This window comes from Vigna unguiculata, chromosome 4 (genome assembly GCF_037176805.1).
Source record: "Vigna unguiculata cultivar grain cowpea cultivar isolate G323 ecotype 2 chromosome 4, ASM3717680v1, whole genome shotgun sequence".
Lineage (NCBI taxonomy): Eukaryota > Viridiplantae > Streptophyta > Magnoliopsida > Fabales > Fabaceae > Vigna > Vigna unguiculata.
Window position 1 is genome coordinate 16,658,419 of NC_140795.1, and position 25,340 is coordinate 16,683,758.

The 25,340-nt window shown below is 32.9% G+C and overlaps 1 protein-coding gene across 1 annotated transcript; it reads left to right on the forward strand.

Moving 5' to 3' along the window:
- The first annotated feature begins 6,515 nt into the window (after window positions 1-6,515).
- Window positions 6,516-23,770, forward strand: LOC114181916 (plastidic glucose transporter 4-like). The gene is made up of 14 exons (XM_028068589.2): window positions 6,516-6,824; window positions 6,999-7,262; window positions 8,474-8,588; window positions 8,764-8,831; window positions 9,244-9,376; window positions 9,459-9,558; window positions 9,643-9,755; window positions 10,898-10,991; window positions 13,817-13,970; window positions 20,390-20,536; window positions 20,637-20,710; window positions 22,244-22,332; window positions 22,466-22,580; window positions 23,280-23,770. Exons 2-14 carry the CDS (start codon window positions 7,004-7,006, stop codon window positions 23,460-23,462), a joined length of 1,644 nt encoding a protein of 547 aa, XP_027924390.1. The 5' UTR covers window positions 6,516-6,824; window positions 6,999-7,003; the 3' UTR covers window positions 23,463-23,770.
- The last annotated feature ends 1,570 nt before the right edge of the window (window positions 23,771-25,340 follow it).

Here is a 25,340-nt window from a genome sequence, read left to right on the forward strand (position 1 = left end):
ACGTCCGTGTTAGATCAGACGTAATATCAAAAGCCGTAAATTTATGTCTATCCAAATATTAGACATGGTTTTACGTCCGACATGAGCACACAAACGTAAATTTACACGTGTTGGGATCTGAGCAGATGTAAAATCACGCAGAAAAATGGTGCTTTGAGAGGTCACACATTTGTTACAGTTCGGAGGAGACTCACCGCGCGTCACCACAACAATTGGAGACCACAACGTCCTCTACCGTCGCACGTCACCACAGACCACCGTCGTTGCATAACGTTGCCGCAAACCACCGTCGAACGTCGTTGTTGCACACTGTTACTACAAAAGGGAGGATTTCAAGCTTTCAAGAAACGCAAATGGAGGCAAAGCAACATCATTGAACACCAACGTCACACAACGTTGCCGTAGACCAGCGTCGAATACCGCCGTGAACACTATTGTTGCAAAGGGAAGGTTTCAAGCTTTCGAGAAATGCAAATGGAGGCAAACAAACTTGGAGACAAACGAAAATGGAAGCAAACACAAAAATGAATAAAAAAGGAAATGCAAAATGGTAAGTTTGATACCTTTGGTGGTTTTCGCGCACAGAGAAATGGAGGCAAACAAACTTAAAGCCTTTTTGTGCAGAGTTGGAAGCACTGAAGAAGATAGGCTGAAATTAAAAAACTTAAGGTTTACGTCTGGCGCTTCTATGTTATACGTAAATTTCGATATTTACGTCGTCTGACCAAACATAGTCATACATAAATTTACGTATGATTCATTTAAACCAGACATAAATTTATGTCTGACTATGTGTGGCCAGACGTAAATATTGATGACTTATTTACAAGTATGCCACTGGTCATTTTTACTGTCTGATCCCTATATGTCAGGCGGGAATGCGTAGACGTAAAAACCCTTTTGTGTTAGTGTCTTTTCCTTGGTTGGATTTCAAAACAAATCACTCAGAACCTCCATTTATGTCATTTTCCTCATGACACATGTTTATAGAAAATTTCAATTTAAATCTTATAATCTAGCTAATATGAACAACAAGTCTGATGATACTTGGAATTAATTTCACTTTAATGCTTGAAATCATTTTATTTTCAATTTATTTGGGTTAATGAAAGGAGATTTAAAATGTTTGTTATTGAATTCATGCACGACCTTATGTGCCATTCCCAAATGCTATATGCAGTGCTTAAATTTAATAAACAACAACAAAATGATGTGATTGCCACCTTGAATGAGCTTATTTTTTGCCATTTGCCATTGATAATAATTTCAGCATTTAATAATGTGATTAGAATTAGAAGACCAATAATCTTAGTTGTCAAGCAAAAAATTGTGCAGTCTTTAGTTTCACATTCAGCTATATAGTATTGGATATTTATTTCTCTCTTTTTATGGTTAAGGTTTTGAACTCTCTTTTGACTTTTAAACCTTTATATTCTATAATGCTTTCACTTATATCTTTTTGTTGGCTAAAATTTAGCTTTGAAATTCAATGTTGAAAAGTTGTGTATTTAGAATAAGAATTTATCTATCCTATTTAATATGATAGGAACAAAATTAGCATTAAAAATGACAAAAAGAAAGCAAAAAAAAAAGGGAAAAGAATATGAATATTTAAAAATGACAAAAAAATACTTTTTATTATTTATATTAGTTAGTTAGTCAACCCACTTAACTCACCAACCCGTGGTGAGCTGAGCCGGGTTGTAAAATTTTTGGCTCACCATAAAGTGGGTTAGGTTAGGCTCACTCATCAAACTGGCAGCTCGTCAAATTGGCAGCTCAAAGACGGACCAGCCCGCTGGCCCATTTTTATTTCTAAAAATTAAAAATAATTAAAAAAATAAATATTTTGTATTATATTTTGTATAAATGTAAATATATAATACTATTATAATTTAAATCATTGACACTTACAAATTAAATTCCAATTATTACTTATAATACAATAATTTAACATGTAAATGTAATAATTATTTGGTATAATGATTTGGTACCCTACTTTTTTGGTTAAGTTCAATTTGGTCCCCATACTTTTGGTTTGATCAATTTAGTACCCAAATTATTTAAAAGAATTCAATTTGGTCCTCTTCGTTAAGTTGGAGTTAACACCGTGTCCGTACAAGACACGTGTCAAGCCGTTGAATTTTTAATTTTTTTTAAAAAAATTTTAATTTATTTTTAATTTTTAATTTTTTCTTTAAAAAATTTTAAAACTGCCACGTGTTGTTTACCGTCGTGCCATGTGGCAGCTTACAATCATGACACGTGGCAGTGGTAATAGTTGTTTTCAATATAGTCCTCTATTTAAAGTTTTGGTTCAATTTAGTACCTCAATTCTTTAAAACGATCCAATTTTGTCCTTTCTAATTTAAGACCAAATTAATAACTAAGTTTAATTATAACTTATATAAACATATTAAAATAATTGTTTTGAATTTATATATCAAATCACTACACCTAAATATTAAAATTATTTTATCTTTTACAAGTGTAAAAAATTTCAGGTGTAAAAAAATTCAGGTGTAAAAAATTAAAAAGATAAAAAAGATAAAAAATAAAATAATTTAAGTATTTAGGTGCAGTGATTTGATGTATAAATTAAAAACAATTATTTTAACATGTATATATAAGTTATAATTAAACTTAGTTACTAATTTGGTCTCAAATTGGAGAAGACAAAATTGGATCATTTTAAAGAACTAGGGTACTAAATTGAACCAAAAATTTAAATAGAGGACTAAATTGAAAATAATTATTACCACTGCCACGTGTCATGATTGTAAGCTGCCACATGGCACGACGGTAAACTGACACGTGACAATTTATAAATTTTTACAAAAAAAATTAAAAAAATTAAAAATTTCAAGGCTTGACATGTGTCCTTTACGGACACAATGTTAACTTCAACTTAACGGAGATGACCAAATTGAATCCTTTTAGATAATTGGGGTAGTAAATTGAACAAACAAAAAGTATGGGGACTAAATTGAACTTAACCAAAAAATTGGGATACCAAATCAGTAATTATACCTAATTATTTTAATTTATCCAATTAAGTATAATAATTGATCAATTTAAATCTTAGACAATATTTATATGATTAAATATGATCTAAATATTTATTTATAACTATATATATATAAACACATTTTATAAATAAAAAATAAAAAAAATAAGTTTTTGGCAAGTTGAAGTTTTTGGCCCATTTTCCAGTGACGAACCAGCTCGGCCTGGCCTATTTTTGGCAGGCCAAAGCAGGTCAGGCTGGCTTGTTTTGCCATCCCTAGTGAGAGTTGGAGGAGGTTTTTGTGGTTAGGCTTGAAGTATGAAACAAAACTAGGGCTTGGTGAGTCACATGGAATTTACCCTATCACGAAGGGAATTGGTTGGTGACTCTCCCAATTTTGGTCTAACATAACCATGGGTACAATTAGTACACTGTAAATCTTGTAGGTGTTGCCTATGACATGTGCATGGCCCTTGGTACAGTTGCACGCCAATCAACACCCTTTCATATTATATATTTTTCTATTTTCTTTTTTAAAATTTATTTCATTTTTGTGTATTGAAAATATTTGTAGAATGTTATGAAAGCATAAACGCAGAATATGATCCTAATATTGATTCTAATAATCAATCATAAACTCATACACAATATCTCATACCCATATTGATAATCAAGTTGTAAATAGTAAACGAAAGCATACCTGAATTGGCCATAATGATAATATTAGAGCACTCCTACATGCGCAGTGATCTTCCTCCTGTAGAGCACCTTGATTTCCCTTTGGTTTTCTCTCTTGATGGGGATAGGGAGAAAGGTACAGGAAGACTACGTTATGACTTTGTGTGTGCTCTCAAAAGGGGACCACGACCATTTATAAACTGAATTACTTAAGTTTTAGTATTTCTAATTTGGCCCCTCATCAAATTAGAAATTACTAACTGGTCTCTACACAATATTTATTTTCATGACATATGCCTTTAGCCAAATCTTTAATTTAGTCAGATCACTTTATTATTTGGCTTTATAAATAATGACCCTAACACATTTAATTATGTATCATATGTATGCATGACCCAAGATTACTAACATGTTATTATTCATTTTGCATCTCAAATAAGTATAAAAATTAAAAGATGAGTTTTAGGAACTGTGTTTATGATAACTCATTATCAAGAGAACAATTAATTGTCAATCTTTAACAATTGATTGTTATCAATAATTATTGTTTTATCTTTTCTTTTAAATAATAAGTTACTTATGCTTATGTAAGAGTGAAGTTAGAAAAAAGTAAAAAATTCCACGTATTATTGGTGAACAATTTTTGTCTATAAAACAACATAAGATGTAAATATATTTTTTTATTGTTGAGTTTATTAAAAAAATTGTGTAGTGTTCTATTGGACTTATGCTCATATGTGTTATAAAGTAAATCTCGAGCGTGAAGGTCGAGGAAAAATGTATATTAAGACCCATAAGAAAATAAATGGGTCTTATGTTAATGAACAAGCAAATGTATTGCGATAAGTTCAGTTAAATCAACTAAAGTATTTAGTATTTAATAAAGAAGGCTTGTTATTATGAAGGTTAAACATGTATGTTGGTAAAAAATAGTTCAAATAATCATGCTACTCTTTGTTGAATTATGATGATTTTGTATAAGTTTTTAATATTACTCATAGTTTGTTAAGTTCTTGTGCATTTACATGAGAAAATGACATAAGAAATAAGTTAAATTGTTAATTTTAATGAAATCTTATCTAATAATTGTGTTAGTAAAGTTATGGAGCTTTTCACATTGTTGCATTTCAGTCTAGAACAAGATTTAGTAGTGTAGGACACAATTTCTCAAGTTTCAACTAGAAGTTCTCAATTGAAAGAGGAAGATACTAGTTTGAGGGAAAAGTTAACAACTTCTCAAGAAAATGTAAATACATTAAAAAGTGTCATGTTAGGATACATCCAAATGAAGGAAATGTCATGTTTGATTGTGCGAGTAATGTACTTGTAAGTACTTTGTATTGCATGTATAATTTGATATCTTCTACATTAGTTTTAATTATGCTAACGAAGACAGCAAACAATAAGTGCAAACATAACGATGAAAATCATAATAATTTTCATGGAGTTTAACATATATATACTGGTATATTTCAAGACTTGGACATATTTGACATAATCTTATGCTATTTGACATATTTGATAGAATAGTAGATTGATTTTGACAAATACTTTTGTGATATTTCTAGACTTAGTAAACTCATATGATAATATTTTGGTAGACATTTTATTGGTAAATAATGTGTGTTGATTTATAATACATTTAACTAAATACTTCGTCAAATACTTATTATTATTATTATTATTATATTCTAAAATAGTTTTAAATAAATCAGATAGTTAAAATATTTGTTATAAAATTAATAAAAAAAACTAATAAATATATTTTGAAATTTTAAAAAATTTTAGAAAATTTTTAGTGATTTTTGTATGAGCTTTTAATCTTTAAAATATGATAATATATTATCAAATAAGAATAAATTTTGCAGCAATTTTCAACTGTTATTATTATTTTTTCCTTTTTTAATAATAATAATGATTTTAAAGTACTTCTATCATAAATTATTTTTAACATATGTAATTATGATAATTATTTTCATTATTAAAAATTTTATTTATAACAATGTCTAATGTTAAAATTTGTAATTTTAATCTAAATAAATTTTTATTATTTAGTGCCTATTTGTTATAATAATTATAATAAAAAAGTTAAAAATATATTTATAATAAATTGTAAAAGTGCTAATATATGTATATATATATATATATTATATATAACACATTAAGAATTGATTATATTTTAAACGAGCTAATCTATTATAGGTTAAACTATTTCTTTTTACGAGGACGATACTTTGAAAATATGCCAAAATGCATGAAAGAAAAACAAACGGTAGCCAGAGAAAATTGTGGTCCAGTGGTTGTTACTGGGTCCATCCATGCAGGCGCCGCGAGAAAAAAGACACTGCTTCAGCTGAAAGAGTAGCGCGAACGTGCACTCTCGTGACCACGCCAACGCAACCCCTCATTCGCTAATCTAATCCTAAAATTCACACGTAAGATAATCCTCTGTTTTTTGTTTTGTCTTTTTTCTTTCTCGCAACCCGTTTATTCTTCTGAATTTTTTTGGCATGATGAACTAAAATCAGAAGTATATGTTTTGTTTTTTTCTTCTTGAAAATAAACAATGATAAGTTTTACTAAACATTACGTAGGTTGATGATACAGTGATATATTGTAATATAATTTTTTTATATGGGTAATTATTAAAAACTATTCTTAATACAGTTTTAAAAATTCTTATAAATATAATGAGTTTTGTTTTTTTCAAAAAAATATTAGTTTTTTTTATAGGAGATTATAGACATGCCGGAAACAATGTTACTTGAATTCGGCTAAAACTAATATTAGTCAGAAATCAAATTCTTCTTTAAATGTTAAACACAATTATTAATCAAGATTGAATCTGATGATGTATCGAAGCAACACGTTCTGAAGAGTTGTCGCTTACCTATAATTGGATGAATAATTTTTCTGAGTAATTTTTTAGAAAACATAAATAGTTGAAATCTTCACCAGCTTCATCTTAGTGTTTGGTTCCACACCCAAGGGATTCTTTCTCAAAGTTCCTTTCTTCCATCCTTCAGAAAACGCAAATCCCGAATTAAAAATTGCTTGATCTCTTCGTAGTGAACGTCAATACTCTAAAGTACAGAACTTTCATCACCCTTTTCTACTTTCTGTGTCACCCTTTTACAAGGTAATCCATCTGTTACTTTATTTTCTTTTACGCTTCCATCTTAGTTCATTTGCATTGGCGGTGGCATTTTTCTTATTCCTCCGCAGCATTTCCAATATATTTTGTTTTATTACATATAATTGTTCGAAAATTCTATGTTTTGATTTAATGGGTATTTGAATTTTTTTTTATCAGATAGCATGCATGCATCAACTTTTGGTGTTAAAGGAGCCACTTTGGGGGTTCCAAAACGAAGGGGGTTGGTGGATTTTACGGAGTTCAGAAATGGGAGTGTTTTGAGACGTAGCAGAGTGTCCATGGCAAAGAATAACATCGATCTTTCCGGGTTAAGGCCTGGTTCTGCCACTATGGAAACAAAGCTAATTGGTACTAGCGTTGGTTTTGGTGGCGTTTTTGGGTCATCCGTTAAGCCCAGATCAGTGAGGGTTATGGCTTCTGGTTTGTATCCAATTGCTGATGGTTTTGATTTGTTTGGTTTATTGGCTATTGTGAAACATTTTCGGATTGCATTTGTCTTGCCTGTGATGTGTATATAATGTACTTGGTTCATGTAGATGGACCACGTTTTGTTTTTCTTAATGATACCCTTTTGGTTTTCTTGGAAAACTTGGGTTTTTGCTGTGCCGCTTTTTGTTGAATTGCATTAATGTTTTATTTCTAGCAAGACTATGCTTGTCTATGTGTGTTAGCTGTCGTTTTTGTTGTTGCTAATGTTTGTTGACTTAGGTAGTTAAGTGTGTTGCTCGATTTCCCCAACATGAAATCTGCATGATGAATGATGTGAATCTTGTGGTTTGTAATCCAGTTCATACATGAATGTTTAATTTGAACATGTGGGAATTCTAATTATACTGCAGAATTCATGTTTTATAGTTGCTTTTTTTTTGTTGGCCCTTAATATTGTCTCTACTAGGAATGGTATTACTATACTTTCGTTTGTGCAGTTTCATATATGATGATTCCTTCGAAAACACAGTTTGGTTTTAATGCTAAAAATTGTCTCTAACTTGCAAAATATAAGGACAACTTCTGCTATTCTGTCAGCTTACAGTGTAAATCTCACTTGTATTTGAGATTTGAATCACTCAATATGGTACGGTTCAGCTAGCCAGTGATACATATAATGTGATGCATAGCAGTTGATTTTGGATTGTGCAATATGTGAATGAATCAGTGTGATTCTGTACCATTAGTACAAATTACGTATTTTTATTACTTATTTTCCTTTTTACTTTTGTTTAACCATTTCTCGTACGGAAATGATGAAGCACAACTGAATGCACCTACTTTATTTTTTTTCTTCTTTCTTTTTGTTCAATGCAATTATTTGGTTTTTCTATAGCTCCATTTTTAGTTTTATGAAATAGAAGCTTCACACACTCACTTGCGACTTGTCATTTTGTTGTGAGACTTATAGTTAAGATGTTTTAATCAATTTCTAGTTTAAACCTATTGGACAAGATATGCCATTTATACAATATATTTCAATTATTTTTACATTGCCTATTAGTATTCTATATAATTTTATGATCCACAATGCAAAAGTTAGCTTGACAATTCAGATTTGAATGGCAATTTGATAACTTGCTAGCTGTTACATATATTTATATGTTCTTACAGATACTCATAGCGAGTAAATTGAGTTGCAGATGGAAACATTGAGGATGTTGTACCAACTACCCTTCAAAGCAGATCTTCTGGAACTGTTCTACCATATGTTGGTGTTGCTTGCCTTGGAGCCATTTTATTTGGCTACCATCTTGGGTATGTACAACCTCTTCCTATTTGTATGTGGGTTAATGGACTATAATGCCTCAAGTCATTTCTTTGTGCTGCTGCTGCTATCTATGCTATAATAGTTTAGGATATAACTGCATCTATTTTTCATTCAATAATATCTTTGTGTTGGATAACTCTGACAATGTGGTGTTTGATGTAGGGTGGTAAATGGTGCTCTTGAATACCTTGCAAAGGATCTTGGAATAATTGAAAATACTGTTCTACAAGGTTCATGTTTTATATAAGTGTGCATCGATATATCTATCTGCATTATGCACTCATAAAGAGAAGATTTTCAGTATTCATGACTGTAGTGTACATGCTTATGGTACTGTTAACATAAGCAGAAAATTAACCTAACGGGAAAAACCTAAGTCTTACATGATTAGAGATAGTGCAAAAATACAGCATATAAGTGAGTTCAATCCTTGCCTTGCCTTACAAGCTAATTTCTTACAGTCAAGTTAGGCGTAGATCACTTTGTAATAAGCTCTATGAAAGCAGGTTTCAATGAATATTTTATTAAAAGTTCCAGCATATAAATCCCACTCTGTTACTATTAACTTTTTAGAAGTTCTAACTTGCATATGCCCAATCAATCATTTTCTCTTGATTATCATGAGTGAAAATACCTGAACAGGCTGGATTGTCAGCACACTTCTTGCTGGTGCCACTGTTGGTTCATTTACTGGCGGATCATTGGCTGACAAATTTGGAAGAACTAGGACTTTTCAATTAGCTGCAATCCCTCTAGCAATTGGAGCATTTCTTAGGTCTGTCAGTTAGTATTTAGGACAAGGTTTTATCTGTGTGTACTTTTGAAATCTGACATTATAAGCTATGATAAATTTACAGTGCTACAGCCCAGAGTGTTCAGCCAATGATCATCGGTCGGTTACTTGCTGGTGTAGGAATTGGTGTTACATCTGCTATAGTACCATTATACATATCTGAGGTGCTTTTTTAACTATTCTTATCTTTGTTATCATGTCTAAATAAGATAATAAGGTGTCTATCTACATATCCTTCTTATGGGCAGATTTCACCAACCGAAGTCCGTGGTGCACTAGGTTCTGTTAATCAACTTTTTATATGTATTGGAATTCTTGTGGCACTGGTAGCTGGACTGCCTCTGGCTAGAAACCCTTTATGGTATTGCCTTGTTTCACTTTACTGCTTTTTTCCTCTTTTAAGTGGGGATAGGGTGCGTAAGTTTTCATCTTATTCTTTTTGAGCTGTTTATTTCTTCTTGTGATTAATATCATATATAGATGGTAAAATGCTAGAAGAAAGTAAAGATAATTTTTTGTTGGGAATAAATCAGTGATAGAAGGAAATATGCTCATAGAAGAGAGAAATTTGTTAAGATTTTCTGTCCGTATCTATATCCCAAGTATTTTCTCAATAAGAATTGAATGTCGGGGATTTTGTTGGAGCTAAACATTGGGAGTTATTTTCTAGTAGTTTGATTTCCTTAGTTTAGAACATTCGACTTAGAAAAGATGCAGAACACAAGTCTGTGTTCTTCTCTGGAGAAATAAGCAGTTCAGAAAGAGGTTTGGTGAAAACTTACACACCCCATCCCCACTTAAATAGTAATGATACAATCTGATTTTTAGCCCTAAAACTTACTATTATAAATGCTATCTTGCAGATCTCCTAACTAATTGTGGAGATAATTACATAATTATAGCTGTACAAGACTTGTAACCAACAAATTTGCACCAATAATGACAGATATTCTGCAGTTTACACCAATTGATATCAAATATTCTGCAATATTTTTCAATCTACTCCAACTAATAGCGAATGTTATGCTAATCAATTCCCCTAACAGAAATATGAAGTCCCATCATTAGTGGTGGTTTGCGAACATGTGCTTTGTGATAAAAGTGCAGTTGCAGATTCATACTTTAGATATTGAAATCTGACACTACAATGAAGGATAATGAAGACTTCAACTTGATGCACAAAAAATCTATTTAATCCAATTTTACGGCCTAATTTTTATCAATATTTGAAATTAGGCTTGATATTTTCACATTATAGAAGTAATAGCTTGGACCCAATATGTATGGATTCACTGAAAGTTTTACACCTTTGCACATATTTCTTTCTTTTCGAAAATAATTCTTCCTGGTTAATTTGATTGTGTTAGTTTTGAGGTTAAATTCATATTTCCATGAAGTCTTCTTGGTTTACAATATATTTACTTCTTGGGGGATCCAGACACATTTGCTGGTTAGTTTTCTACTTCCTCTAGGTCATTTGATTTTTTAATTATATTTTATCAGGTGGCGGACAATGTTTGGCATCGCAGTAGTTCCATCTGTTCTGTTAGCACTAGGAATGGCAATTTCTCCAGAAAGTCCGCGCTGGCTTTTTCAGGTTTTCATGCACTTCTGTACTATCTTTGGTCAGATTTAAATTCATAATGAATGTTAAACTACTGTAAAAAATACTTTTAGACACATCAACATTTTTTTATTTTGTCAAATATTTGTTTTATAAATCTGACTGAATCTTACGAATTAGCTTATAAAGTGTGGGTTGTCCAAATTTTTAAGTTCTATTTTGTCCACTTCTCGACTGAGACTAAACACCCCTGAAGTTTGGATACTTAATATGGCATGAGTATGTTACGGCACAGATGTGGAGACCACAATTTTTTGAAATGTAGGAACATTTGGAATATGTTAAAATACAATTATTAGATATTTTATATGGGTGAAAATATTGATACAAAAAGTGACATTGATTTTTTATCATCAATTCATATCTATGATTATCGCAATTTACAATAAGGCATTTGGGGTCATAACAAAAAGGATATAGTTTCTTGCTATATGATAACCTGTCTAGGGTAGCTGCATCAAACAAAATATGTTCAGTAGAACTAAAAACAAGTATTTAATCTATAGACCTACAATTCACAAACATAGTTTCTTAATTTGGTTCACAAGACACCAATTCAAGAAGCTCAAAAGCATTATATGTGAATATATCTCCAGTAATGTCCCGCAACCTGGTCTCCTGGCTTTTATACAGTAATACCTCTCATCCTTTCTAGACATACGTTGGAAGTAATGTACATAAACCAAATATTCAACCCTTTTGGATCTATTTTTATTCTCTTCAAAGAACGAATGAAGGAGTATTCACTCCAATTCGTTTCAGAGCATGAGGAAGAATATGGTTGCTCAAGCAACTTTAAGACATGCTTACAATTTGGAAGTATTGATGATCACTCTAGTTGCTTAAGTGCATCAAATAAGATTCTACAATTAATATAGTGCTAAGAATTAACCTAGATTGTATTCACAAGGAGCATTGGTATTTAGTCTCATTCTCAATTTCAATTTTAGAATTATGTTGGGGGATTTTTTTGAGTTTTGATTATTCTAAAATCTAGGAAACCAATGGTTAATTCTCCATTTTTCTTCTTAGTTCATTGTGTATCAATGAATCCTAGGACTATTTGGAACCACAAAACAGTACTTATATGAATTCCTAAACATTCATATTTCAAATAGCTAATAGTAATTGATCCATTGCATTCAATTAAAATTAGAGATATGAATTCATTTGAAAAAAAGAGAAAATAGTGTAACTGAAAGAGTTTCCCCAAACAAAATCAATTACACTTCAAGAACATTGAAATCTGAACAGTTAGAGCTATAGAAAACCAAATCTCAGCCAATGAATCAAGAATCAGATCAGAACATTAACCTAGAAGTCTAGAAAGCCATAAAAAAAACAATAAAGTGGAGAAAATTAACTTGCATGATTGGAAGTAAGGAGAATAAAGAGAATAATTGGTTTGGTCCTCCTATATTGTTCTTCTTTTTTGTTTCCTTTTTAATAATAATTTATTCATCTTGACAGCAAGTGATTATTGAGCTTTGGGATGCCAAACTAGTTGAGATCTCAGTTTATTTTACGGTTTCAAATGGGTAGCCTGTAGAGAAAAACAAATTGATTAGAAATTGGAAATCTAGAACTGAATTAATTTGTTGAATCTGTGAATACTCCAAATGTAGAAGAAAGCTTGTTAAGAAAGATAGAAAATGGAGAGAAACTCGTAATTCTAAAAGGCAAAATTTGAAAAGTGTTTAAAGAAAATGAAAACTAGATGAACTGACTAAAGAGTCTCCCTCTAAAGTGACTACACACACACACACACACACACACACACACATATATATATATATATATATATATATATATATAGTGTTCAATGCTACAAAATTCATACACGGCCCATGGAGGAAGCCCACTCAATTTTTTCCAGATCTGCATAAATTCACTCAGCTAAGTGTAATTCGTTGAGGGGATTGGTCCTTAGATCTGTCATTGCGCTGGGCAAATGGCAGTTAAAAAAGTTATTTGTAACTTTGTTGATCTGAGCTGAGGGAATTCTTCTTGTTTTGAAAGCTCTTTGCCTAGGTTTATGTCTTCATCCACCTATTAAAGAAGATTAATCAATATAAAATATATATATAATTATGGTCATTTCTGACTAATCCCTCTTTTATGATTCATTTACCAAAACTAGGCTAAAATTGTGCACTAAAAAAGTGGTAAACAATCCAATTAACCATGCTAAAAGTGTGCATAAAATGCGTTCATCAAGTATCCAAGCCAATTCTTAGAAAAAAATTAAAAAAATTGGATACTTCAAATACTTATTCGGAAGCCTTCTATAAGTATCCAAGAAATATCTTCTAAAAAAATGTTAAAAGAATTAGGTAAATGAGTGTTGGATACTTTTCAAATACACATATGAGGAATATAAGTATCCAAGGGTACTACAAAAAGTATATATACTTTTCCATTTTTGAAGTATTCAGGCTCCAAAGCTAGACACCCTCTGGGGGCTGCGATGTAGGTAATCTCCAAAGAGGACACAATTACCACAAGCTAGGACTGATTGCAGTCAAGGCAGATTCACTTTCCAACATAATCCTACAAATCATACATATTGTATATAAATGATGTGTCTTGTATGTATGTTAAGATATACTTGGAGGCTTAAAAGCACTATCAGTTTCCTTAATGCTTAAACTGAATTGAAACTTAAGTGTTGTGAACTAATATTTTGGTTTAGAAGCCAACATAATACATACATAGATAACTAATATGTATTTGTCAAGAGTTTAATGCAGTAATTTTATTGTAGGTTTTCTGAGAAAATTCCATGTATTATTTTACAGCAAGGAAAACTCGCTGAAGCTGAAAAGGCTATTAAAACACTTTACGGAAAAGAAAGAGTTGCTACAGTTATGCTAGACTTATCAACAGCATCTCAAGGTTCATCTGAACCTGAAGCAGGGTGGTTTGATCTGTTTAGTAGCCGATATTGGAAAGGTATCCTAAAATTCAGTTCCAATTGATTCTAGTTTTGATAACACTTGACCGAAACTGATAATTCTGACCTACATATCTTGAAGGCCATTTCATAGAAATTTTTTTTCTTTAAACTTGGTGTAAAGGAAGCTCAATGTAAAAATAATTTTGTCCAGCATGATGCTTCGTGCAAATCCATTATCTTGTTTCAATGTAAACTACATTGATCAGACCTGATAACCCTTAGACTTCCCTTCGATTTTTTATTTCCTTGAGGCCCTTCTTATATTTGTATGAAGAATTATTATTTAATCTGATATATTTGTGTGAAGAATTATTATTTAATGAAAATACTATTTATAAAAGATATGATTTAATCTTTAATGTTTAGAAAAATATGTACAATTGATAATTTGGAATATTCTTCATTATCAGGCATTATTAGGTTTCCCTATATTGATGTTTCTTTCCTTAATTACAACGGTATCTACTCCTTTCTTCCCTACCTATTGTCCCAACGTCTGCAATAGCTCCTACTCCTCAACTTGTCACATAGCACCAACAAATATGGGCACCATTAGAAGTGCCACTCACTAATCCTCTAACATCATCTCTTGCTTCAACTGCTCTTCCACAAACGTCGCTTACACCTGAATCTCCCATTGCAATATTCACAAAGATATTCAATTCGTTCATAATCCTAACCCTTTATGTCTTTACTCTAAGCTGTGGACATTTATCTCTCCTATTTTTCTTTTATCTATTCTTTGGACTCTATTTCTATACCTAAGTCTACAGGTGAAGTCATGGCTGACCACAATTCGTTCATAATCCTAACCCTTTATGTCTTTACTCTAAGCTGTGGACATTTATCTCTTTCCTATTTTTCTTTTATCTATTCTTTGGACTCTATTTCTATACCTAAGTCTACATGTGAAGCCATGGCTGACCACAATTAGCAATATGTTGGCAATGATGGCTACTTTTGGATGCTAGCAACACATGGGAGTTGCCTCCCAACAAAACCACAATTGATCGCTAGAAAGCTTATTTGGTGAATGAGGGTTATACTCAAATTTGTGGCCTAGATTGTGGTGGTACTTCTTCACTTGTGGCCAAAATCATCTTTGTTAGCTTTTGTTTTTTGCCATGTTGCCATTTACCATTGACCTTTTTACCAGTTGGACTTCAAAAATTCCTTTAATGGGTTAACTGTCCGATTTTGTAGTCTTTGACTTGTGACTTCTTTGTAGGCTTCACTGCTCACTCTTAGACTTGAAGCAATCTTCCCATGCTTGGTTCAACCATTTCAATTTGGTTTTATTTGAGTTTGTTATGACTTGTGATGTTAATGACTCAGTTTTTTAACTTCATTCTCTATTTCACATATGTATTATCTTGTTGTATATGTTGATGAGATTGTTATCCACTAACAATAACTTGATAGTATTCTTCTACAAAAGTCTCACCTTCAGAATTAATTTCTGACCAAGGACTTAGTTCCACTTTAGTACTTTATTGGCATCAAAGTTGCACAATCCTCGTTTGGCATTGTCATTTCCCATTGGAAGTATGCTTTAGACATTCTGAAAGAGACTTGTATGATTGATTGTTATTATGAATCAATTTTAATAATTATGAACCCATTTTATGAATTATTAATGAGTTATTTTTATCATTTATATTATTTTTAATGATGTACCTATTTATGAATATAATTTTTTATCTATTCGTAACTCATACAAGTTGAGTTACGATGCTTGAGTTACGAGTTTTCATTTTGTTTCCGATCCCCTTACGATCCTCAGGTTTGACAACATTGGTTGTGATATACATTCTTCAATACATCAAGATCGTACCTAGTTGCGGTCTAATATATGAGAAGGCAATCAGATGTTGACGGGACAAGATAGCCTTCAGATATGCTGTCATTTCTAATATTGTCTTCTCATTGGTGGGAACTTGATTTATTGAAGGAGCAAGAGGTGAAAAACATATGCTCGAGCTTGAGGGGAGTGTGTTGAGAAGAAAGAAAATAGGGTTTGAGATTACTCTGCTTTGTGTATAAACCAGACATAGGGTAATCTATTTATAATAGCGAGAGGTACAATTAAAAAGAGTAACTGAAAATAAATAGAGTAAATAGAAGATATTGTTTGATATTGTGATTAACAATATCTAACAATATCTTAATAATATCAAACAATATCTAACACTCCCCCTCAAGTTGAAGCATACAACTCATATGTGCCAAGCTTTTTACAAATATAATCAATTCTAGGCCCCGTAAAGACTTAGTAAAAATATCTGCTAACTGATCACTTGAGTTAACAAACTCTAGTCTTGATGTCTCCAGACACGATCTTTCCCGAATGAAATAACAATCAAGCTCAATGTGTTTGGTCCTCTCATGAAAGATAAGATTAGAGCTAATATGAAGAGCAACCTGATTGTCACACACAAGTGTCATTTGAGTAACATCTCCAAATTGTAACTCTCTAAGCAATTGCTTGAGCCAACCCAGTTTCCTCCAGAATATACATGGCATACTTTCTCTGAGATATAACAATACCATCATTGGACTGTGCCATCTCAATACCCAAGAAATATTTGAGTTTGCCAAGATCTTTGGTCTGAAAATGGTGACAGGGATGTTTCAACTGAGAGATGTCATGGTTCTTACTCCCTGTAAGAATGATGTCATCAACAAATACTATCAAGTAAATACATCCAGCACTCGAGTGTCGATAAAATACAAAATGATCTACTTCACACCGAGTCATACCAAATTGTTGAACAAGATTGCTAAACTTTCCAAACCAGGTTCTAGGAGATTGTTTTAGGCCATATTTGTAAAGACGACATATCATCCCAGAAGACTCTCCCTGAGCAACAAATCTTTTTGAAGGGCAATAGGAAGGTCAGACATAAGTGTCACATGGTGGTGGTTGTGATCGGTTTCAGCGACTATAAACCTGAAGCTGACTGTGGAGCAGGAACTGATGGTGAAGAAGACACAGTAAGAGGGTCACAAACAATAGGAACATTAAAGGTGCTAGGAGAGTTGTCAGGATTGGATGGAGTCAGAAATGAAGATTGACTCTTAAAATAAAGGGAGAACTCATCAAAGGTTGTGCAGACACAAAATAATGGTTAAGAAAAGGAGAAAAACATTTGTATCCTTTTTGTGATCTTGTAAATCCTAAGAAAACACACTTATGTGATCTAGGAGAAAGCTTGTCAAGACCAGAACTGAAATTATGAACAAAATATGTAGACCCGAAAACTCTTAGAGGTAAGGGATGAAGAGGTTCATGAGGGAATAAAATGGAATGAGGTATGTTATTCTTTAAAACCGAAGAAGGCATGCGATTAATGAGATAACAGGCAGTAAGAATAACATTACCCGAAAATGTTCAGGAACCTCTCCATTAATTAAAAGAGTGCGAGTTGTTTCAATAAGATGTCTATTTTTACGTTCAGCTACACCATTTTGTTGAAGGGTGTAAGCACAAGAAGTTTGATACAAAATACCGTAAGAAGCCATAAATTGTTTAAAAGAATGAGAAAGATATTCACAGCCATTATCATTGTGCAAAACTCTAATAGAAACACCGAACTGAGTTTTAATTTCATTAAAAAAAGATTGAAAGATATGAAATAATTCCGAATGATGTTTCATTAAAAATAACCAAGTACATCTGGAATAATCATCAATGAAAGTAACAAAGTATTGAAAACCTAAAGTAGACTTAATGCGGCTAGGACCCCAAATGTCAGAATGAACCAAGGCAAAAGGGAACGAAGCATCACATGTGACACTACGAGGAAAGGAAGTACGACTATGCTTGCCTAATTGACACGACTCACACACCAAACGAGATAATGTGGACTAGGCAGGGACAAGTTGTTGTAACTTGGCAAGGCTTGAATGACCTAATTGAGCATGAAGAAGAGAGGGAGACTCCATAACTGCACCAATGTGTGTAGAGGGACGAAGATGATAAAGACCATGAGACTCACATCCTGTACCAATCACCTGTATCAAACTTCGGTCTTGTAAAATCACAAAATTGTTGGTAAGAGAAACAACACAATCAAGAGAACGAGTTAGACGACTGATGGACAACATGTTAAAAGAAGACCCAGGGACATTAGAAACATTATCAATGGTTTAAGAAGGGAAAAGTTTAACAGTGCCAATAACATGAGATGAGACTCTAGAAACATCAGCCAGTGTAACAAAAGGTAAAGGATTAGGAGAGGATAAAGAAGAGAACAAAGATTTGTTACCAGTAATATGATCAGTGGCTCTTGAATAAAAAACCTAAAGACCAAGAGAAGAAGATCGAGTTAGACCAATAAAAGATGTACTTGTGTGAGCAACAAATGCAGTGGAACTAGAAGACTGTTGATCCTTATACCATTTGAGAAATTGGTTGAATATAGCAGGTGTATCGGATGAAACAGAAGAAGGAGGATCCCCAGTAGACGTAGGTGGGGAAAGGTTGGTGTGAACAGCTGCAGCAGAGCGAGGAGGACGACCATGCAATGCATAACACCTGTCAATCCTGTTACTTGGCTTGCCACAATGTTCACACTCATGTAATGTATAACACTTGTCAATCTTGTGACCGAGCTTGCCACAATGTTCACACTTAGGACGCCCTTTTCCCTGTTTGTGAGGGAGAGTCCGGTCATCACGGTGAGATGCCAATGCAGAAAAATCATAAACAGAAGCAGGTGTATCAGTGTTGGGTTGTTCAGGTACACGCAAAAGAGTAGAGCAGGTTGAAGTCAAGGTGGGGACAACCGGAGAACCCAAAATTTGATCACGAATATGTGAATATTTATTAGCAAGCCCGTGTAATGTTTCAATCATGAAGAACTTTGAGCGTTGCTCGATCTCCGTGGCAGGGTCGGGGGAAGGAGGCTATAACTCATTGAACTCATGAAAAAGAGCATGAATTTTTCCCATATAATCTGTCATAGAGCCTTGATGTTTAAAGGAAATAAGATCTGCAAATTTAGAACAGACACCATAGAGACGTTGAGTAGCATTGGTGTATAATAACTTGGCATGCTCCCAGATTTGAGCACATGTTTCGTAGGAACGAAATAGTTGCTTTAACGAAGGATCAAGAGTACCCTTGAGAACCACACATAATTGAGCATCAATGGTTTCCCAATGGTCGTCCTCAACAAGAGTGAGAGTAGGTGCTTTCGGGGCAAGATGATCAAGATATCTCTAACTCTTAAGCCATAATCAGATGTCTGATGACCATGTGGCATAATTAGGGCCAGTTAACTTGTCAATGGATAAGTGTACATTAACATAGTTAGTGTAGATGGATGGGTCAAACACACCTGAAGAGATTTCAGAATTGGAAGAGGCAGCGGAAGACGCCATGGAGGAACTGGAAGAGGTGCGGCTGTGAATGGAGCATTGCTGCTCCCATGGCGACGATTCTAGCGGCGTTGAGGTCGCCTGGCCGGGGCCAAAACCATATGGTTGCCGGTCTGAACCGACACTCCGGTGGCGGCAGATCTGGCGGTGGCGGCGGCTCCGGCGGTGGAGGCGGCAACAGTGATGACGGCAGTGGCGGCAGCGGTTGCAACGACATAGGCGACGAAAAAAATGTTGATACCTTAAGCTCTAGATACCATGTTGAGAAGAAAGAAAATAGGGTTTGAGATTAATCTCCCTTGTGTATAAATCACACATAGGGTAATCTATTTATAATAGAGAGAGGTACAATTAAAAAGAGTAACTGAAAATAAATATAGTAAATAGAAGATATTGTTTGATATTGTGATTAACAATATCTTAATAATATCAAAGAATATTTAAACAATATCTAACAGAGTGTAAAAAATATGATTTTATCTTAGTAATTATTGAAGTCTGTATAGCTGATAGTTAGGAATATTTACTATTATTAGCCTTTAATTAGGTTTCCCTATATATTTTATACTTTGAATGTGTTGGACTAATCATTAAATCTATGTAGGCTAGTGTAATCGTTGAGTCTAAAGTAGGGAGTAGTGTGTTGGGAAACCTCTTCCAACTGTACCTAGTTCTGTCCCTAGCAGTCTAGGACAACCCTTTGATCTTTCATCTCCCTATTGTATCAGGTCGTTATCATTATAAATAGAAGACCATAAGATGGGTCCTTTAAAGCCCTCCAAAATATATTTTGTCTCTTGTTAATCTTAAGTGAATGATTATTTTTTTGAATAAAGAACAATATCTAAACAATATCTAACAATTATAAATAAAGGATTCACAAATATGATTGAACATACAATTCATCACAACAGAGGAACTTTTACTATCGTGGTTTATGTTTTAATTGCACTGGCCAACTAACTTTTTAGTTTACTATATGCATTCTTATATGGAATAATATAGCACTTCCTTAAAATGTGCCTTGTTGCAGTTGTCAGTGTTGGGGCAGCACTTTTCTTGTTCCAGCAGCTGGCTGGAATAAATGCTGTAGTGTATTATTCAACTTCTGTTTTCCGTAGTGCTGGAATTGCGTCTGATGTTGCAGCAAGTGCCTTGGTTGGTGCATCAAATGTTTTTGGTTAGTATTATTTAATCATAAAATTCAATAAAAAAAAAAGGTTATTGTACATGTTGTGCAAGCAAATTATCGATTTTGATTTATGTTTTATTTGTTGCAGGAACTGCTATCGCTTCCTCCTTAATGGACAAACAAGGAAGGAAAAGTCTTCTTATCATAAGCTTTAGTGGGATGGTAATATTTACTTCCATCACACAACTGTTTTAGAAACAGCTAAAAAATGTTAGACATTACATGATATATTCTTGATATGCTTGAAACATCAGAAGTAAAATTGTCAAATGTTATTTTTTGAGGGCCTAATGCCTTACCTAGCTAAACATGTTCAGAGCGAAGGAAGTATATCTTCCATGAGTACAGTGACATAATGCAGGGTTGATTAGATATGAAAATGTACAAAAGATAGTGAGCTTCTGTTACAGTTAATCAATGTGTATAAAAGCAGAGTATCGTCACTAACTGATAGCTGTTCAGTTGTAACCAACTAACAAACCACTAACTGACAGCTCTTCAGTTGTAACCAACTAGCAAACTACTATCTGGCAGCTGTTTAGATGTAACAAACAAATAGAAACTTAACGAACTAGATATTACAAGGTCAGAGAAAAGTATATCTCTAACACCCCTTGTAAGCTCAAGGTGGATGAGATGGTAGGCTACTCCGTTGAGCTTGGACCTAAGAAAAAGAAAATTCTTATAAGTAAAAAAAGCAAGGGTTAATATTATGTAGATGGAGACGGGTTTGTTAATTGGAGAAAAGGTTTCATTGAAGTCAAAGCCATGTTGATTGAAAACCTTTTTCCCCTAACCGGGATTTGTTCTTATGAACAGTATCATGAGGGTTTTCACTAACATGAAACACCCGTTTACAGCCAATTCATGTCTATAAGGAGGAAGAGGAACTAAGGACCAGATCCCCTTGTGATGAAGAGCAAGAAACTCTTTTTGCATAGCTAACAGCAAACCACTTTGGATCCCACAAAGCAGTTTCTTTGACACCCTTTAGTTCCATATGAGCTAGGAGAAGTGATGGGTTAATTCTAGGTTGAACTGTCCCAGACTTAGAGTGAACTTGCATGGGGTGGGAATTGAGAGGGCAGAGATCTTCTAAGGAACTTGGTATGATCGCATTCTCAGTAGTCATATTGAAACTTCTACATGGCAAAACATGAATACAAGTAACACCGACTTATCAGTACACATTATACCAGAAATGCCTCTTCAGAAGAACAAATGTATTGATCCCACTCTAGTATGTTGATTTCCTTTAGTGTGTATGACTAGTCTCTTCCTCGTCCTCCACATACTTTCTTATTGTACCTTTAGCTTTTATTGATCTGTGTGGTGATTGATTGCAATTTGTAAATATCATTTCAATCCAAGTTGGTCAGTGGTAAGTATGTCTTGTTGATTCTATTGGGTTTATTCACTACAAAAAAGTGTCCAAATAATAACCAATTTTAGAAACAAAAAATAATTAGTCACTATAATGATCAATTTAGATACCAATTTTTAAATTAAAGATTATTAGTTTCTAAAATAGTCTCTATTATGAATAAAAAATTATAATTGACTTCTGAATTAGTCTCTAAATTAGTTACCAATTTCTGATGTTTTATAATTTATTTTACTTACCGAGAGATGTGGAATAAATTATGCTGAATTTTTCGTTCATTTAATTGACTGTTTTTTTAATGTCTGTCCCAGGCTGCTTCTATGTTGCTTCTTTCTCTGTCTTTTACTTGGAAGGTTCTTGCACCATACTCTGGCACCCTTGCTGTCCTTGGGACTGTTCTGTAAGTCATTTAATATTTTAGACGATAGTGATTCCAGTCACTGAAAGACTTAAAACTTCAATGAACTTGTAGGTTCTTCTATTAATTAAGCTTTTCATTTCTGATGACTCTATCATCTATGAATCTTAACCAGCTATGTCCTATCCTTCTCTCTTGGTGCTGGACCTGTGCCTGCCCTTCTTCTACCGGAGATTTTTGCTTCCAGAATTAGAGCAAAAGCAGTTTCTTTGTCCTTAGGCACGCATTGGGTGGGTAACTTCACTGTGGAATCTAGTATTTTACTTGTGGTTAATGCCTTTATCTTGCCATAAAATTTTGAAATTATACCAAGGAACTAAAATTTTTGTAGTGTGAAAATGTAGCTGCTTGTGGCCTAACCAAACATAACTAAACAAATAAAACACTCTTTTTACTTTCACATGATTTTCAGAATGCTATGGTTAAAGAATCTCCCTTATCCAATATTTGGCTCCAGAAGTTTCTTGGACCGTTCTGAGTAAATGACGTATATCTAGTTATGATTTATGCTGGTATTATATACTTAGGCTTTGTTTGCACTGAGATATCTGGAAGCACTTACAGAAGATAAAAATAGGAAAATGTTTTTTTTGACACCACTTACAGCCGTTGACAACCCACTTTTAGAGGTATTTTGGTCATTATAAAAAATAATTTTTGTATTTGTATAGAAACCGAGAGATTGAAGGCTAAAATAGTAGATATAAAGTGTGTTTAAAAAGTTTGATGGGTACCCAGAAGTTTCTTCATAAGCTAATATTATCTGATTCCCTAAAGTTAAAAATTAAAACTTTAGAAAACCAATAAGAGAATTTATAAAGAAATTCACCTAATTTTTTTCTTGTTTTTTATTTATTGCAATACTGGTTTTATTAGTTTCCTAATTAGTAATTTGACACTGAAACTATGAATATATTTGGTCTTAACAGATCTCCAACTTTGTGATCGGTCTCTACTTCTTGAGTGTTGTAAACAAGTTTGGTATCAGCTCCGTTTACTTGGGTTTCTCTGCTGTCTGTGTTCTTGCTGTTTTATACATAGCTGGTAATGTTGTGGAAACAAAGGGTCGATCATTGGAGGAAATAGAACGAGCTCTCAGTTCTTCTGCATAAAATCTCCCAAAAAATGCACTTTTTCATAACTCGGATGCTCACAGAATTGCTTCATCTCATGCCACGAATTCCTGAGTTTTCTAGCAAGAGTGAAGGTAACTGGGATGACTAGTTTACTGTAACCAAATTTTGCTCATGTGCAAATATTGGAACAAAATTCTGTGACCTTTGGTTAAGCTTCTGTATTCAGTACTATCTTTTCGAACTTACAGTTTTTGTCACAATGTATGATAGATAAGGACAAGAACATGGCAAATTGAATAAAATGGACATCCTCTCTTTAAAATGGAGAGTGATCATTTTCAGGATCTTCTTCTGATATAGCAAAACAGGTAATATTGCCATTAATTGGTATACTTTTAAGGACATTTTCAATGGGATTTTTTTTTCCATGTTTTCCTTCTATGTTTTCCTTATATATGAAACAGGTAATATTGCCATTAATTGGTATACTTTTAAGGACATTTTCAATGGGATTTTTTTTCCATGTTTTCCTTCTATGTTTTCCTTATATATGAAACAATGTTTAGTGAGTTTCGAGAAACATACTTTCTTAAGATTGAAACCTTTTTTGTGTAATAAATCTTCAATTTTAAAGTAAATTTAAAAGATTGAAAGTATAAAGAATTAATGTTCAAATATTATTTTTGTTATAAGGAAGTCATTGAATTTGTATTAGAGATGTTATAACATTTTTTTTGGTGGAATAAATAATGAAGAAAATTAGTTACATGCTTTTTGGATTTTATTCAATTCTCCTCTTTTCTTTTATGATTTATAAAAAAAAGAAGTCCATTGCTCTACTAACAGTACACGGATTTCTCTTACATTTGTTTATATATATATATATATATATATATATATAATTAATTAATTAATTAATTAATCAGTATAGTGCTCTTTTGAAGTACAAATTTCAGACACCCTTGGTACTTGTCTGTGTTGAAGTTTTGAACAAACTTATTCTAGCCTGTCTATTCTTTCATCTATTTTTTTTATTTGTTGCACAAGTCTCCATTTCATGAAATTTGATAACATTGTTTCTGATGTGAACAAAGTAATATTGTCTAACTATAACAATTTTAGTACTATCAAGTTAGTAGTGAACAAATTGGATAGGATTAAGCTAATCCAGAGTCATATTTCGACGAATACAAAATTGATTTTCAATATTTGATTCATATAAAAATCTAACCTATTGCAATTAATCTAATTGTTATGAATAATATGCAAAAATATCCCTAAAATATTATTCTTAAAAATGCACCTAAAACAATTGAAATGCATATGCTTATGATATATTGACATAAAAGTGTCTAATACTTATAAAACACCTAAAACAATTGAAATGCATATGCTTATGATATATTGACATAAAAGTGTCTAATACTTATAAAAAATATTGGATTTTGATGAGTAAGTAGTAAATGTAACATCCCATAGATAAATCTATTTAAATAAAATATTGCATAAATTAAATATCAAAGGGACATGAGGCTTAAGGTATAAGGATCTTACACTGATCCGAACATACCGGAAAAAAAACTAAGGCACACCGCAATGCCAATAATAAAACAGAAAGTAAAAGTCAATTGACCAAACACTTAGGCAACTGTGTCTATAGGCGGTACTTGAAGGAATGAGATCCAACCACAAGCCGGGCTACACAACGGAAATTCCATAACCCTAATGAACATTAGGGGTTCCCATATCTGCTCACATCATTGAATTGATGATCATCGCAAAAGGAGAAAATCACACACAAAACACACAAGCAAGCAGAAAGGGTAAGCTAGAGTAGAAAAACGTTTTATCATACAATTGCATACATTTTCATAGTCCAAGATACATCAACCAATCATGTGATGACTCGCCAAC

Excerpts from the sequence above, each read along its gene's own strand:
- LOC114181916 (XM_028068589.2), top strand. The coding sequence starts at position 7,004 with ATGCATGCATCAACTTTTGGTGTTAAAGGAGCCACTTTGGGGGTTCCA. Across the intron at positions 7,263-8,473 it reads AGTGAGGGTTATGGCTTCTG|ATGGAAACATTGAGGATGTT; the intron begins GTTTGTATCCAA and ends ATTGAGTTGCAG. Across the intron at positions 20,537-20,636 it reads TGGTGCATCAAATGTTTTTG|GAACTGCTATCGCTTCCTCC; the intron begins GTTAGTATTATT and ends TATTTGTTGCAG.